The 16,985-nt window shown below is 34.0% G+C and overlaps 1 protein-coding gene across 1 annotated transcript; it reads left to right on the top strand.

Moving 5' to 3' along the window:
- The first annotated feature begins 386 nt into the window (after positions 1-386).
- Positions 387-2,000, top strand: LOC132052731 (arogenate dehydratase 1). Its single transcript, XM_059444400.1, has one exon. It carries the CDS (start codon positions 633-635, stop codon positions 1,899-1,901), a length of 1,269 nt encoding a protein of 422 aa, XP_059300383.1. The 5' UTR covers positions 387-632; the 3' UTR covers positions 1,902-2,000.
- Positions 2,001-16,985: the final 14,985 nt, after the last annotated feature.

Below are 16,985 nucleotides of genomic sequence, written 5' to 3' on the forward strand. Positions count from 1 at the left end.
CGAAATTTAGAATTCAAAGTTCAATTATGATTGTGAGTACCTAAATTCAAAATGTTACACGCTTTGTTAATCCGTTGCTAGCATACAACACCTCAGTTATTCAATTATGATTGTGAGTACCTAAATTCAAAATGTTACACGCTTTGTCAATCCGTTGCTACCACACAAGAAAAAAAGAAAAGGCAATACCAATGTGGTCGTCTATACATATAGTAGTTGTACTAGATTACTAAGTTACATGTGAGGTCCATCTTCTTATAGATGTGGATTTTAGTTTATTATACACAAACGTGTAAGTATATGAACATAAAGTACAGAAAAATTAATAATATATTATTATATGTATATATAGAGAGACAAATAGTAAGAGAGGAAGAAAAGAGAAAAGGGAGTAGGTAACGATTGACCGAACTACCACAGCACACCACCATTTTCTCAAGTCTATAATCATCATCACCCACCATTGCCCCCTCTAATATATATACCCCCTTCCCTTCTTTCCTTTCTCAGCTTGCACGTTCCTTTCCTAAAGAGAACATACAAGCTTCAACTTGCTCTCATCTTTCCTAGTTTCGTCCCTAAATTTATAAATTACTTTCAATTCACCCCCTCGAAAACGAAATTAATTCAAAATGCATTCCATTACTCCGTCATCTGGTATAACTCTCAAATCCTTAATCCGGAAAACACCGCCACCGGGTCAAACCAATCGGTTCAACCCGGTTCGATTCGTTATCCAATGCGGTTACCGGGTTGACTCAGCCAATACTAACGCGAGTACTGTGGCGATTAACAACTTCGCTGGCCACGTCGGCGCGTCACGAGCAGATTGGCAAAGCTCTTGCGCTATTCTAGCTAGCAAAGTTGTTTCACAACAGGATACTGAGAAAACTGGTGAAATCACTGTTGTGAACGGTCACAAAACTCTAGATCTCGTTCCTATCGATAATAATCTACCTAAACCGCTCACAATTACTGATCTATCACCTGCACCTATGCACGGTTCAACGCTGCGCGTGGCTTACCAAGGCGTACCTGGCGCGTACAGTGAAGCTGCTGCCGGAAAAGCTTATCCGAATTGTGAAGCTATTCCTTGCGATCAATTTGAAGTTGCGTTTCAAGCTGTTGAGCTTTGGATTGCAGATCGTGCTGTACTTCCTGTTGAGAATTCTCTCGGAGGTTCAATTCATCGTAATTACGATCTGCTTCTCCGTCATCGTCTTCACATAGTCGGTGAAGTTCAACTTCCCGTTCATCACTGTCTGTTAGCACTTCCAGGTGTTCGTAAAGAGTATTTAACAAGAGTTATAAGTCATCCACAAGCTTTAGCTCAGTGTGAACTCACTCTCACAAATCTCGGCTTAAATGTAGCGCGTGAAGCAGTTGACGATACCGCCGGAGCAGCAGAATACATCGCCGCCAACAATTTACGCGATACAGCCGCGATTGCATCCGCACGCGCCGCAGAATTATACGGTTTACAGATCTTAGAGGAAGGAATCCAGGACGATTCAAGTAACGTGACGCGCTTCGTTATGCTAGCGCGTGAACCGATAATTCCACGAACTGATCGTCCGTTCAAAACAAGCATTGTTTTCGCACACGATAAAGGAACGAGCGTGTTGTTCAAAGTGTTATCAGCTTTTGCGTTTCGAAATATCAGCTTAACGAAGATCGAGTCGAGGCCACATCGTAACCGTCCGATTAGGTTGGTTGATGATGCAAATGTGGGGACTGCAAAGCATTTTGAATACATGTTTTATGTGGATTTTGAAGCGTCAATGGCGGATGTAAGGGCACAAAATGCATTGGCTGAAGTTCAGGAATTTACGTCTTTCTTGAGGGTATTGGGTAGTTATCCCATGGACATGACTCCATGGTGTCCTTCTAGGGAAGAGTAACAAATTGAGAAATGAACAAATTATTATTATTTTCTTTTATTTGTAATTATATTTCCGAAAGAGGAAAAACACAAGCAATTTAAGTTTAATTCCATTTAATTGTTTGCTCATTAATTTATTTTGCCTTGATCCAATTTTTTCGGGATGTTGTTTCACTGTCGGGTTGGTAAGGGGATTAACATAGCGTTTTCAAAAATTTCATCTTCTATGATTATGGTTTTGAGGTTTTACATTTGCCGCTTATCCACCGATGTGGGATAATTCAACCAGATTATCGAGTAAGTAAGGGGATTGAGGGAAGGTGTTATAAATGATTTCTTCTATCAAAACCAGAGGTCGTCGTACGTTTTACTCTTCTCAAATCTGGGTATTGTTGTTGTTGTTGTTGTTGTTGAGAACTATCGCATTTTAGAGGTAATATTTACTCTTTAATTGTTGGTTTGAGGAATGGTTTAACATTAATCTCGCGGAGGTTTATGGGTTTGTATGTTGTTTGTATAAAAAATAGACGGAGATTAAATTTGATAAGTTTTTGAATAGTTAAAGAACTAAAATCGATAAGTATATAATTAAGGGATCATTTTAGATCTACTCTCTTAGATACTGGACTATTTATGGTCTTTTCTCCTAAAAAAAGACTTGGAAAGTTAGGTGGGAATGATGAATATGATTAGCTTTGACCTTTGAGTTTTTATTGGCTGCTTATGTTGCTCCTCTTGTTTCTCTTTGCCCACTCGTGTAATATTCATTCCTCAACCACTTTTTCTTGACTTATTCACCTTCATGTCGTGTCCCAAAGGGCATGTTGGTCTTCTTTTATTCAGAAAAATTCCTCCCTCCCTCTACTTTGTAAATGATTTGACTTAGGAGCGTACCTAGAGAGTAGAAAACGAATTCGGCATAATGCAATAATTTTTTTATTTAAATTTTATATTTGTTTTAAAATTTTAATTTATTTGATATGTATAAATATTAATAACTCAAAGTGACTAAAAGAATCTAAATTCATAATTTGCAAATAATAGCTTTGTCTTTGTTTTAACTATGACACTCGGGGATTTTGGGTCAAAATGCTAGGTAGGTGTAAATGGCAATACATCCTAAGTTTTCACAATGTTGTATTTTTCACTTTACTAATACTTAGAAGGTTTAGATTACGTCTTCAAATTATTAATTCATTGAATTTTTTGCCTTTTCCATTTTGTTTCGATTCCTCTATATTATTGATTTAATTGTGGGAACGTCTTATTTCACTACAGGGTTGGTGAGAGGAATTGATCGTAAATCATTTTCCTCAAATTTGTGTGGTAGTTGGAGGGAGACATGCCTTTAATCTTTATAATGCCTGATGATAAAAACCCCTTGCTTTTTGTTAATAATATTAGGACTACTACATTTTGACGCCATCCACCATGCCTTGTGTATGTCTTGATTCTTGACCAGTCAGATACAAACAAATAGTCCGAACCATTGACGACATTTCAGCCTTTTATTTTCGTTTAATTAAAATTGACTACATAAACCTCACTCTACTTTACTAGAATTCAATTTATTATCTAGTCTTGCTTATAGTGATAGAATCCCATATTATATTAGCCCCTTACCTACTTCTTTTTAATTTTTTTATTATATTTAATTGGTCGTTTGGTAGTTGGTTAGAGTTATGCAGGTATTAGTTATACGTGTATAAGTTATGAGGAAATCTATATAGTATTATTTATGCAGGAATTAGTTATGTAAGATTTAGTTATTCATATATTAGTTATTCCACTTTCTATCTTGCATAAAATAATACATAGATTCATTGATAACTTACGCATGTATTAGTTATGCGGGTTGCTAAATTGCAAACCAAATACTATATTAATTTTATAGATGAATAATTTGCCTTTTAACCAATTACCAAATACGATATTACTTATGCAGAATTTAGTGCCTGCATAACTCACCTCCAAACCAGCTACCAGATACCCCTAAAGAGGCGCGGAGGGGAAATTAGAAAGGGAAGGAATATTAAGTTGATCCCTTATTTCAACCGTGGAAGGCAGGGAGTTACCAAATGAACTAGTCTTCACTCCAAAAAATAAAGACGCTTGGTGGAATTAACTGAAAACATTTATACAAAAACTAATCTGAAGAATTGTTAATAACTGCTTTTATAAGTATTAATTATAACAATTGCAAGGAGAGTTTCACATCATTTATATTCTTAGTTGTTTTAATAAATGTAAAATTTTCACAAATAACTATCTTTTAGCTCCTTCTAACAACCTATAACTACATGTTCTACATTTACAATTCGTAGCTGGAGGACCTATATTTAGCTAGTAGACGCGTCGACTTAAATATAGGATAAATATAACGGAAATACACACGCTGAGAAAACTGAAAGTGCTATATTTATGGAAACAAAATCTATTCCAATTTAAATTAAAATCAGTTTTTAATGTTCCCTGATTCATGCAAATGTCCTCCCATTCCATATCTGATCTCATATCTCATTCAAACAGCTAACAAATTCAAAAAAAAAAATTGAATTCAAAAAGTACATTCATATTTTTAACAAAAAAAAAAAAAAGGTTCAAAAACTAGTTCATCAAAAAACTTTGAAAAATAACAATATCAAACCAGTGAACAGAGCTCGTTTTAAACGACGAATATATATTTGAATTCATCTATTGAAATATCGAATTCAAGTTGAGTTCATAATTGAGGTAACAACGTTTTCACTGCAACTTTTTTATTTTTTTTATTTTTCTGAAATTTTGAAAAATATAGTCAAAATATATGAAAAATATATCTGAAATATAGTCAACAGAAACCAGAATAAGTAATATTGAACATAATAATCAAAATACAATTAAAAATATAGCCAAAATATAGTCATAATTGAGTTCATAATTGAGGTAACAACGTTTTCACCGTAACTTTTTTTTTTTTTTATTTTTTGAAATTTTTCTAAATATAGTCAAAATATATGAAAAATATATCCGAAATATAGTCAACGAAACCGTAATAAGTAATATTGAACATAATAATCAAAATACAATTAAAATATAGCCAAAATATATATATGAAAAACAACTATTAAAATATTAATCCAAAACATTAGGAATTGAAAATTCAAGAAGTAACGAAAAAAAAAAAACGAAAATATAGGTTAAATACATGTTGAAACGTAAAAATCAGTATAGAATCTTACCTTTTTTGGGAATTAGATTTGAATTATGAGTGAAATTAATGAGTAGTTAATTAGAGATAAACAAGGAAGTTGAACTATTATAAAGTCGATTTGAAATTGGAGGAAATTAAGGGATATTGGGCATAATGGCGTGTATTTAGGGGATAGGAGAGAGGGACGTTTTTTTTTGCTTAAATTTAGGGGTGTGGAAAGTTATCAGATGAGTGGTAAAAAAGTGATAGCTATAGGAAGTAAATATATTATATTTTAGCTATTAAATATAATTATTGTAAAGTTTAGTTATGTTCCATAAATAGGTAATAATGTAAGTTATGCCAAGTCAGTTTTACTTAATAAATTATTCATGGACCTAATAAATGGGGGGAAATAACTTTTAAAAGAAGATACCAATTAATGGAGGAGTCTTAAACAAAAATGACAAGATCTTATCCGTGATAATTAAGCCTGGAAAATAAAGAGTCCAGAACCAAAATGACCCAAAAAAAGTGCTTTCGAACCAAAATACCCCCCCCCCCAAAAAAAAAAAAAAAAAAAGGTGACAAAACTACCTTTAGCGCAGTAATTTATTGCGCTAAAGGAGTTAACTGTAACGGTGACGTTAACTCCTTTAGCACAGTAAATTACTGCGCTAAAGGGCCCCTTTTTTTTCTTTTTCTTTTGGTTAGCCCCTATTTCTTTACACTTTTTAACGTACTTTTACTATAGATTAATCGTGCTTCGAGACCCCGAAACTTTAATATTTTATATAGAACCCTACTTATTTTTGTGCGATTAATAAGGCAGGCTCAATACATCAAGGATAAGCAAAACTTCAGACGGCCATTTTAGTGGTTGAAAAGTGCTCGAACTCCATTTTTGTTTAAAGACTTGGTGTCATTAGCTTTAAGTTCCTTATGAAAATACTTAAACTTGTTCATTAATAATAAATCGAAAGTAGTAAAAATACAATCATCAAAAAAGAAAAAACTTAAAATACATTCATCAATTCATGCCCTTGAGTTGATGAAAAACTAAACATACTAATATTCTTCAAAATAACAACATCATCATAAATTAAACTTAAAACTAAAATCACAATATTCTTAATCATCATCAGAATATAAGTCCTCAATATCGTCCTCAGAAAAATATTGGCGGTTTCTTAAGACACATCTTTTTTCAGTAGATATTAGTTCTCTACCGGTTGATGATGCTTGTTCTTCGGCCAACTTTAGCATGTAAAATCTAAATCGTCTTGCTAGCATTCTGTTGTTTTCTTTTCGAATCCTTTGTCTAGCAAGCTCGCGAGTTTCTGGACCTACTCGAGACATGTTTATTGAGTACCTTGTTGAGATTTGAGCGTTGAGATTTTTCAAGTCACGAATAAGACGTTCTGATTCGGCAAGCCGATGTGACCATTATCGGCGTAAACCGCAATAATATTCTCGCGGATTTGAATATTTCACACTGCAGAAATTATCATTACGCTCTATAAGAAGGTGGAGATTTAGCTCGTCTAGTTTGAAATCACTGTTATCACTCGAAAAACTGCTATGATTTGAACTCTCATCATCACTGCTATTTGGTTCTTTTGGAAGGAGTAAAGACCAAGTTGTGTTTCTACTACTCAACATTGAATACATTGTAGTCTAATAACAATAGAAAGGGTTACTTATATAATAGCGAACCCCCATGTACCCTTAGTTGGGGGGAGGGAGGGGGGGGGGGGGGTAGTTATACGACCCTACCTACTTACTTTATATAAAAAAATATTAATTTTCATGGACATCTCACAGTCCGAATCCCACCTGGATCTAAATCTTGTGCTACCATGTACACCATATTCTACCTTAAGGTAATGCATTTGCATCCGATTGTTCTCTTTACGAAAACGGTTAAGAGCAAAATTAAACTCTTGTGGAGTTCCACGAGGCATTGACATAGCACGTTTTTTTGGGCGTTTAAGCCCTACTGACGCTAACTTTTGCTCCAGTGCTGCAGCCTCCCTAACACGCCAATTCCACTCCTCTGTCATCATATTGTTGTAACGTTGGTTGTATCTCTCGTTCGGGTTGTTCGAGTATTCAAAATCTTCACCCAATTCCTATGTCCTATCCATTGAGTCGAATATGTCTCATAGAGAGAATGACATAACACGACTAATATCTCTAAATTGGTCAAAAAATGACATAGTAACTCATTTTTTTGTGGTTGGTAGTTATTCATCAAATTACGTTATATAACACTTGTTGCATGAAAACGAAAGTTTGATTCGAATTATGACGTTTTTCCGTATGACAGTTAAGGGTGACAACACAGTGCAGTGATATAGCTCAGTACAATACTGCGTTATGTCAGAATAATGCAGTAATTTACTGCGCTATACATATATAATGCAGTAATTTACTGCGTTATTCTGACATAACGCAGTATTTTACTGCGCTATTCTGCCACCACTGACATAACGCGGTTAATTCATGTGTTATGTAACACTCCGTACTTAATTTGATTTGACGTAACACTGCAAGACACACTAATTGCATGCATGTGTTGGTTGAATATTCAAACTTCAAACCTTATTAATACAGATTTTGTATGAAAGAAAAAATTCTATGTTTCATCCAACTTTTACATTTTGTACTCCTTCTAAATTAGTCAAAAAAAAGGAAGATGTTCCAAAAATTAGAGTTTCTTTATTCTGGGACGGAGAAATTATATTCGAGAAAAATAATTTGCGTTATGATTCTCCCCCAAAATACCATGTTAAGTTTCCACTTGACTTAAAATTCTCAAAACTACTCCAAGCCTTGTAATAGACTACAAGTTAGTAGGAGTGATTTTGATTTAAATATAATTGGAAGATATCAAGTGTCATTTACGCCGCAAGGTGTAACTAGTTATGGACGTTAGGTACATTCAAGACGATGGTTCTTTGACGGATTATTTGAATATGATTATAGGGAATGCATAACTTTAAACGTCCTTGAAATGTACATAGAAAGGTCTCATTAATCGACTTGAATTCATGGCTAGCTCCTCGGGAAGACCAAAATAGACCTCGTCGGGAAGCCCCGTCTAGAATTCGAGCCGAAGTCACTCAAGTGGAACCTACTTATGAACACAATTACCCTGACATGAGTACTTATGATGGCATTTTGACGAGCTAAATGACTCTGGATAGTTTAAGTCAGCAATTTGATGGGCAGTGGTAAATAGTCACCATTTATATTATTATTATGTGTAGTGGTACTTGAATGCTACTAATGATGTTGATTATATTTTTTAGGGGTTATACACCTGATATGGATCATATAGGACAGTCCTCTCAATCAGAATGGATGAATCAGGTTGGAACATCCTCAGCCTATACAACTACTCAAAACGATGGTCCTTCCGCAAGTTTCGGTGATGTTGATTATTATCGGTGCGTCTATTTTTTTTTACATCAATAGTATTATTTGATGTGTAGCAGTTAAAATACTCTACTTCCTTATGTAGGGAGAATGTGGTGGTTTCACCAAATTATAGGCAAAGACTTACTATGGATGGTCCCGATTATCCGAATTATATAGTGATATCATCGAGTGATAGTGAGGAAATACCTAATGCGGAGGAAAGTGAAGATGAAGAAAGTGAGGATGAGGTTCAGGTTGGAAATAATCCTCAATATCAACTAGAGCATTTTGCAAGACATGATGAATAGTCACACGCGCCGGGGAAGAGCCGAATTCACAACACCCATTTGAACAGCAAAAGTCGACCGCTGTTCAGTGGCATTCCAATGAGATCCCTATCTTGATCATTTTCAAGATCGCCCAGATGCCTTTGTCTTTACTAGGGATGCTGATCATATTTGGCGAAGTTTGTGGAAAGAGCCAGTGGATCTTGTAAAACAAAAGGCTCGTATTGAAAAAGGCATGATTTTGAACTCGAAAAAATCATTGCAAAGTGGTTCGTTAAGATTTATTGCATCCAGGGGATGAGGGAGTTCAAAGTTGACGATTCCACACGAAAACTTTGGCGATTGGTCTGCAAGCGAAAATATCAAGGTTGCGAATGGATGCTCCGTGGTAAGGAGACTGCTGAAAAGATGTGGACTATTTCAAAGTTCTACACAAAGCACACTTGTGATATGGGTGACCTCGAAGATGATCATTGCAATCTAGATACCAATATGATTGCTCATGTGTTAGTTGGAGACATTGGAAAAAGCCCAAGGTATCCCCTTCGCCTAAGTTTATTTTAATTTTGATGTTAATACGATGTTCCTCATTACTATATGCTGATATTTCAACTTATTCAGGTTCCCTATTAAAGATTGTATTACAGTCGTCCTGAAAGTATATCGCAAAACTGTTAGTAGGCAGAAGGCATATCTTGGGCGTAGGGGTACACATGAGATAGTCTACGGCAATTGGGAGGGCTCTTTCAAGAAGTTTCCGAGACACATGATGGCTCTATAACACTTCAACCCTGGTACTGTTGTTGAATGGAACCTCAAATCGAAGCTTGGTGTGCCCGGTAATATTTTTGAGTTTGTGTTTTGAGCATTCAAATCATGCATCGATGGTTTTGCTCATTGTCGTCCCGTAATATCAATAGATGGAACACGTGTGCGGGGTATACGACATAAAGTCGCTAATTGCGCTTGGAATGGATGCAAATGGAGCTATATTCCCTCTAGCTTTTGCAATTGCAGCTAATGAGAGCATTAGTATGTGGGGTATGTTTTTGGACTACTTGAGGTAATACGTTATTAAGGATCGAATGGGAATATGTGTTATATCGGGTAAATCTTTGGCATATTGCACAATATGTTTAATTTGTAGGGGGTGACGCCTTTGCCTATCATCGTTATTGTTTAAGGCATTTGAAGGCAAACTTTCAAAAGGCATATCGAAGCCCGCATTTTTGCAATTGGATGTGGGTGTCTTGCAATAGCATCGGAGAATAAGTTTCACCCAGATACTCGGATAGACATTATTAGGCGGGCGGATGAGGAAACCTTCCACTGGTTGAATGCAATTGATAAAGATAAATGGACATTACACCAAGATGAAGGTAGGCGATGGGGTATGCTGACAACAAACAGCTTTGATTCATTCAATGGCTTGTTGAAATCTGCATGGGGACCACTCGTCACCGCAATGGTGAGAATGAATTTTAAGCAGGTTGTGGAGCGATTCGTCAATAGATCAAAAGAGGCCAAAGCATTTGTGGCAGAAGGTCTAAGATGGATGCCAAAACCATCAAAAGTGTTCGAGTACCACAAATTTCAAGCTCAGCAACACGACCGGATGGAGTACAACTACGCAAAGCGCATATTTGAACTCACAAAAAGTGTGCACCAAGGTAAAGGAGGTAACGTCACACAATTTGTGAGATTCCAAGAACACATTAATACGTGGCAAGTGGCAATCATATCACATGCCATAGGCCCCCATTCCTTCAAGTGTTTTATCGCAATGGGAAAGAACGCCTCCCTGTACATGGCTGAGGAATATATAGTTCAAAATTATACAAAAACATATGCTGGAAGGTTCGACCTACTTGGTAGTGAGAGTTATTGGCCACTGGTTCCATTTTCAATGGTTGCAAATAAAGCAATATCCGTAAATTCAAAAAGAAAGCATACTCCCGTATTCATAATGAAATGGATGTTCCACCAGGGAGATACACTCGAAAATGCTCATTTTGCAATTATGTTGGTCATGATAGTCAAACTACATCTCGCGGTGGAAGTACCTCTCGTGGTGGAGGAAACTTTCGTGGTGGTGGCAGATCTAGTGGTGGTGGCACATCTCGCGGTGGTGGCGGAAGATCAACTCAAGGGCATTAATTGATGAATATTGTTTAAATTTTTTCTTTCTTTGATGATTGTATTTTAAAATGTTTGGGTTTGTTATTAATGAACAAGTTTAAGTATTTTCATATTGTTATGAATGATGCAATTTAATTATTTTGAGATTGGTATGAATGCTGCAATTTTGACTAAAAAATAGTACACTTAAATCTAAACCCTAAATCATAAAGAACTTAAAGCTAATGACACCAAGTCTTCAAACAAAAATGGAGTTGAAGCACTTTTTAACCACTAAAACGGCAATCCGAAGTTTTGCTTATCCTTGATGTATTGAGCCTACCTTATTAATCGCACAAAAATAAGTAGGGTTCTATACAAAATATTGAAGTTTCGGGCTCCCAAGCATGATTAATCTATGGTCAAAGTACGTTAAAAAGTATAAAGAAAGAGGGGTTAACCAAAAAAAAAAAAAAGTGGGGGGGGGGGGTTCTTTAGCGTAGTAATTTACTGCGCTAAAGGTAGTTTTGTCACCTTTTTTTTTTGTTGGGGCATTTTGGTTCAAAAGCACGTTTTTGGAGTCATTTTGGTTCCGGACTCGAAAATAAACAAGATATTATCCTTGATTATTGTTAAGTAAAGTGATTTGCTAATCTCCAACCATACATTAAGTCGGCCACTTATTTTATTATATTATTATATATGTTTAATAATCACAACCACCCTTATGAGAGATACATGTCTAGAGTTCAAAAATTCTTTAAAATCGAAAGAACTTTCATTTCATTTTCAATCTTCAGCTGTGACTACTAATGAGTTAGGTTTGGATCATAATAGAACACACAATTTAAAATAAAAGAAAGTACAATAGGTCTATAGCAATTAGTTAGCTACCAAAAAGATGGTAATAGTTCTAATCAAAGTTGTTGATGATGGTTAACACTTAACAGTTAACACCATGACATCTTAATTTTGATGGCCAACAAATGAACCTGTCCACTTCAAACGGAAAAAGTTCTGGTTTTATTTGATGCCTTTAAAAAAAAGTAAATTATTTACACTGATAATGTGAAAAAAATTATTTACACTGATAAGTTTAAAAAATTGTACACTTCTAATGTACGTAGTTCAATAAAGTGGAACTTAGCTTGGGGTTGATCTTCTTTTTCAGATACCAGTCAAACTTGCGATGGAAGTTATTTATACTTAATATATAAACCTAATATTATTAAAATTCTTTACATCGTGGATATATAAAAAAGTAAAACCTTCTTGAAAATTTTGGACGGCTATGTATATATTGACAATTTCCGCCTAAAGTGTGAAAAGGTTTGGATTATTGAGTTTTCGTGATGCACAATTCTTCACAATATAGTTGGTGAACTCAAAGATGATGCCATAAAGACATGATCATTTTGAAAACTTTCACGAAAACCTTTTAAATTACTTTTAAATTCAAAATGAGCTTTACCTACCATTTCTTAAACCTACCCTTGCTTGCACTCCTTAGTGTTTGGAAGAAAAAAAAAAAGTTTGAAATATAAATAAAGAAATTACAGAAAAGAGATAAACTCTTTCTAATTGGTGGAGAGGTCGTATAAATTTCTGCATAATTTGTCTAATATATTATCATATTTCTATTTTTAAAACCCTCAAGCCCTCCTACTTCTCTAGGATGGCAGGGAAAAAATAAACAAAGCTAACATCTTCCCTATTTCGTGTGCAATATGAATGGTAATTATAAATATGATAATAATTTTCAATTGGAAGTCAATCAAGTTGATTATAAAATAATTGACTACTTCACTTGGTTGTTGTTCAAATAGTTGGTGGAAGGAACTCCCCAAGTTAGGCTTTGTACAAGAAATTCCTATAGTGGATTGTGTAAAGAGAGGAAAATTTGTCTTAAATTGATTTGAAAACTCTGCCTTAGTGGGGGTTTACATCATTAATTCATTTCTCTAGAGTTCAGATGGAGTATATACTAAGTAATTATTGAAGGAAATAACTAAGTAATATACTGGATTATAATAAACCTTATCTTAATCACATAATGAAATCTAAGGAAAACAATTTCAACCTAAATGAAACCCAATTATTGAACCCAAAATTTCATGAATATGGAGGCTCAATCCCGTTAAGTATTAATTAAGATAAGCCGTGTCGGGTCTTATTCTTTAATTGATGAATTTATGTTAAGATTGAACACAAAATGTATCATACAATGGAAGAAAAAATTCTATGTAGGTGTTTCCTATTAGTTAGGATTATGTTTTTCGCTCACGTTAATATATTTACTTAAGTTCTTATAATATCTAAGAGTGTTTCAATTAGGGGTGTTCAAATGAGACCGAAAAACCGATCCGAACCGGTAAACCGACTTGATAAACCGAAAACCGGCTTGGTTTGACTTGATTTGGTTTTAAATTTTAAAAAACCGATAACATTTGGTTTGGTTTGGTGTTAAACCAAAAAACCCGAACCAAACCGATACATACATACATATATATATATATATATACATATACAAATTCAAATAATTAGTAAGAAAAGTGTAGCCCATTTAAGTTTAAGGTAAAATAAAAAGAAATTTGCTAAAGGTAAAATAGAATCTCTCCCTTATTCAGTTTTACGGTTCCCTCATTTACATGGCATCTGAATTACTACTAATAAGCTAGCATTTTATCCGTAACAAATTAAAGGGAAGAAAACCGCACAATTGGCATTTAAAAAGATTTGGTAGATGACTTTGTCTTTCTGTTTATCATTTTTTGTTTTAACTTTTGTGCTTTCTTCTCAATGCTTCATAAACACGATGAATCTAGATAACAAAAATTTCGGAGGGTCGCGAATATCAAAAGGCTATATATAGGGAGGTAACTACAATCATGAAAAGTAAGTGTTATGCTTCTATAATTCCTATACCCATAGCCATAGGCCTATATCTGAATAAAGTTAATGAATTAATTAAGAAGATTCTTAGATTTGAATGGATCATTGTCAAAGCCGTATTTAGTTACTATTTGATTCAAAGGTTCTTTGTATTAATACATTCTTAAAATCCGAAAAAACCCGCAAAAACCGAACCAAACCGATAAAACTGAAACCGATAGAATTTATACTTTAATGGTTTGGTTTGGTTTGAATATTAGAAAAAATCGACTTAATTGGTTTGGTTTGGTTTGGTTTTAACCAAAAACAGAGTCAAACCGGACCATGAACACCCCTAGTTTCAATCCTATTTGGGATTAATATGTCAGCATTTTAAAAAAGAACTCTAATTACTATTATTATTTTCTCTTCTCCAACCAAACATTGGAAATTATTTTCAGAAAAGGCACCTATAGAGATTACATTTTTTTTTGTGCGGATTGTCCTTCAAAGGCATTGGTCTTTAATTTTTGGCCCTCAAATTGGTGGTCTTTAATTTTTGTTCTTCGCTTAATACCCCGAAGTTCTGGATTCGAACCCCGGCTTAGTTCAAAAAAAAAAAAAATCGTAAGGTAGAGGTTTGTAGCAAAGTTAGGCCTATTCGGCCAAAAGTTCTCTTAAGGCAGGGGTTGGTAAAATTTCAACTAAATAAAAAAAAAAAAATTGTCTGAAGGCAGAGTTTTGCCTTGTGGTGAAGGCAAAACCCTACCTTAAGGTAGAGTTTGAAACTCTGCCTGAGGTAGAGTTTTGCATGCAAAACTTTAGCTTGCGAATCCAAACTATACCTTGCGATTTTTTTAATTTTTTTAATTTTTGACTGAGCGGAGGTTCGAACCCGAAATCAAGAGATTTTTAGCGAAGGCTAAAAATTAAAGACCACCAATTTGAGGGACAAAATTAAAGAACAATGCCTTTGAAAGGCAATCGTGCAAATGACCCTAGAGATTACTAGTAATTGCACGGTTTGACCTTCAAATGGGCTGGTCTTTAATTTTGGTCCTTCAAATGGCCCGATCTTTAATTTTTGGCCTTAAAATGCATTGGTCTTTAATTTTTGCCATTCAAAATCGAACTAATGCCTATAGGAGAATAAATTACGCATCGTAATATCCACAAATTATGTCATCACATTTGAAGGCCAAAAATTATGGACCAGTCCATTTGAAAGACCAACACAAAATAAGACCAGAAGTGCAAATGGCCCTAGAGATTATGGTTTGGCTGTCCTTTGTTCATGGCCCAAGAAAGTTCTCTCTTAGGAGTAATCAGATCAGTTAATTGGGCTAAAGCCCAAGTAATGTGTTGTTGGGTTCAACCAGCCGTAGTCCATTACTATGTCAAACTTATAGGCAATTTGCACGATTGGCCTTATTCGGGGATGGTCTTTAATTTTTGTCCCTCGAATTGCTGGCCTTTAATATTTTCCCCTCTCCTAAATATCCTGAGGTTCTGGGTTCGAACTCCGTCTCAGTCAAAAAAAAAAATCGTAAGGCAGAATTTCCTAGCAAAATTAGGCCTATTCGGACAATTGTTAAGGCCTAACTTTTGTAGAATTCTAGCATAGTAAACAAAAAGATTCTTCCTTGCAAAATTGCCTTAAGGAAGAATTTTCGCGAAGTCTTGCCTTGTGATTTTTTTTTTTTTTGACTGAGCGGAAATTCTAACTCAGAACCTCAGTGCATTTTCGGCCACTTTTTTAAATGAAGGCTAAAAATTAAATACCAGCGCCTTCAAAGGAAAATCGGTGCAAAAAGATGAACTTATATAGTGGGATGCGCCTCAGAGAACATCATGTATTGCAAACGAATTGATACTGAAGGAGATGCTGGGAACATTTTTTTAATTTTTTTTTTTTGGAACAAATACTTTCGTGCCGCTATTTAAATAAGGGTGAAAATCATCTCCAACTTTGCTTTAAAAATCAAACTCCCCCTCAACTTTGAACAATAGTCATTCTTCCCCCCTTTATCCAAATTAACTTATTTAAATTCCTATTTTACCCTTATATTATCAACTTGTTTTTTTTCTTTTATTTCTTTAAAATCATGATAATATTTTATTTTTCTTTCTTAATCTATGTAACAAATTTCCTAAAATAAAATAAAAATCCTATAAGAAAATTAATATTACTTTCAAGACGGAAAAAGAAAAGTAAGAAATTCTAATTGGGTATATAACTTAGTATTGTTCTATAATGAATTAAATGAGAACAATAAGAATTTTTTGTATTAATAATAATCAAAACTCTAATATCTGTATTTATATAAGTAAAAATAACAGGTAATAATAACTTTATAAATACGTTTCAATGCAGGTAATACAAATTAATTAATAAAAACGGAGGTATATTCTATAACAAATTCCTAAAAGATTATCCATTTATAATTAATCAAATTTTAAATTATTATTTAAAAAAAATTCCATTAATGACAACCAAAACTCGTTTATATGTTGACAATAGAGAATATGATATCAGTGAAACTTATGTAAATGTGTGTGTGTACATACACACACTTTATGGATTTAATTCTTTTTATTACAGAACGATATTAAGTTATATACTCAATCATAAATATATTAAATATCAATCATAGATAAAGTTTTATGTAAGTTCATATTATAAGTAGAATAATCCTTTTAGAATTTATAAAAAAAATCTAATGTTACTTTTTATGATTGATATTTAGGTAAAAAAATAAATATTATATAATATAAAAAGGTATTACATAGATGCGGAATTAAAAATGTTAAGGGTAAAATAGACACTGCATGAGATAAAGGGGAGAGAATGACTATTGTTTATAGTTGAGGGGGGAGTTTGATTTTTAAAACAAAGTTGAGGTGTGAAAATGATTTTCGCCCTTTAAATAATGTTTCCTGTTTAGACGTTTGTTTAGAACTGACAGTTTTAAGATTCATAACAAAATTCTAGACTAAAATACTCTTACTCGCATTTGGCCATAGATTCCCCAATTTTTTTTTTTTTGAAAATTTTTACTTGGGTGTAGTTTTTCAAAACAAATTTCCCCTTTTAAAAAAAAAAAAAAAAAAAAAATACATCACATGACCTATACCCATAAGTTCTAAAAAACTATCAAGAATATATACCTAACCGAACCAAACAAAAATACTGCTTGCTAATCCCAAATTATGCAGATCCTTCATTAGTGAC

Source organism: Lycium ferocissimum, chromosome 4, assembly GCF_029784015.1.
Source record: "Lycium ferocissimum isolate CSIRO_LF1 chromosome 4, AGI_CSIRO_Lferr_CH_V1, whole genome shotgun sequence".
NCBI lineage: Eukaryota > Viridiplantae > Streptophyta > Magnoliopsida > Solanales > Solanaceae > Lycium > Lycium ferocissimum.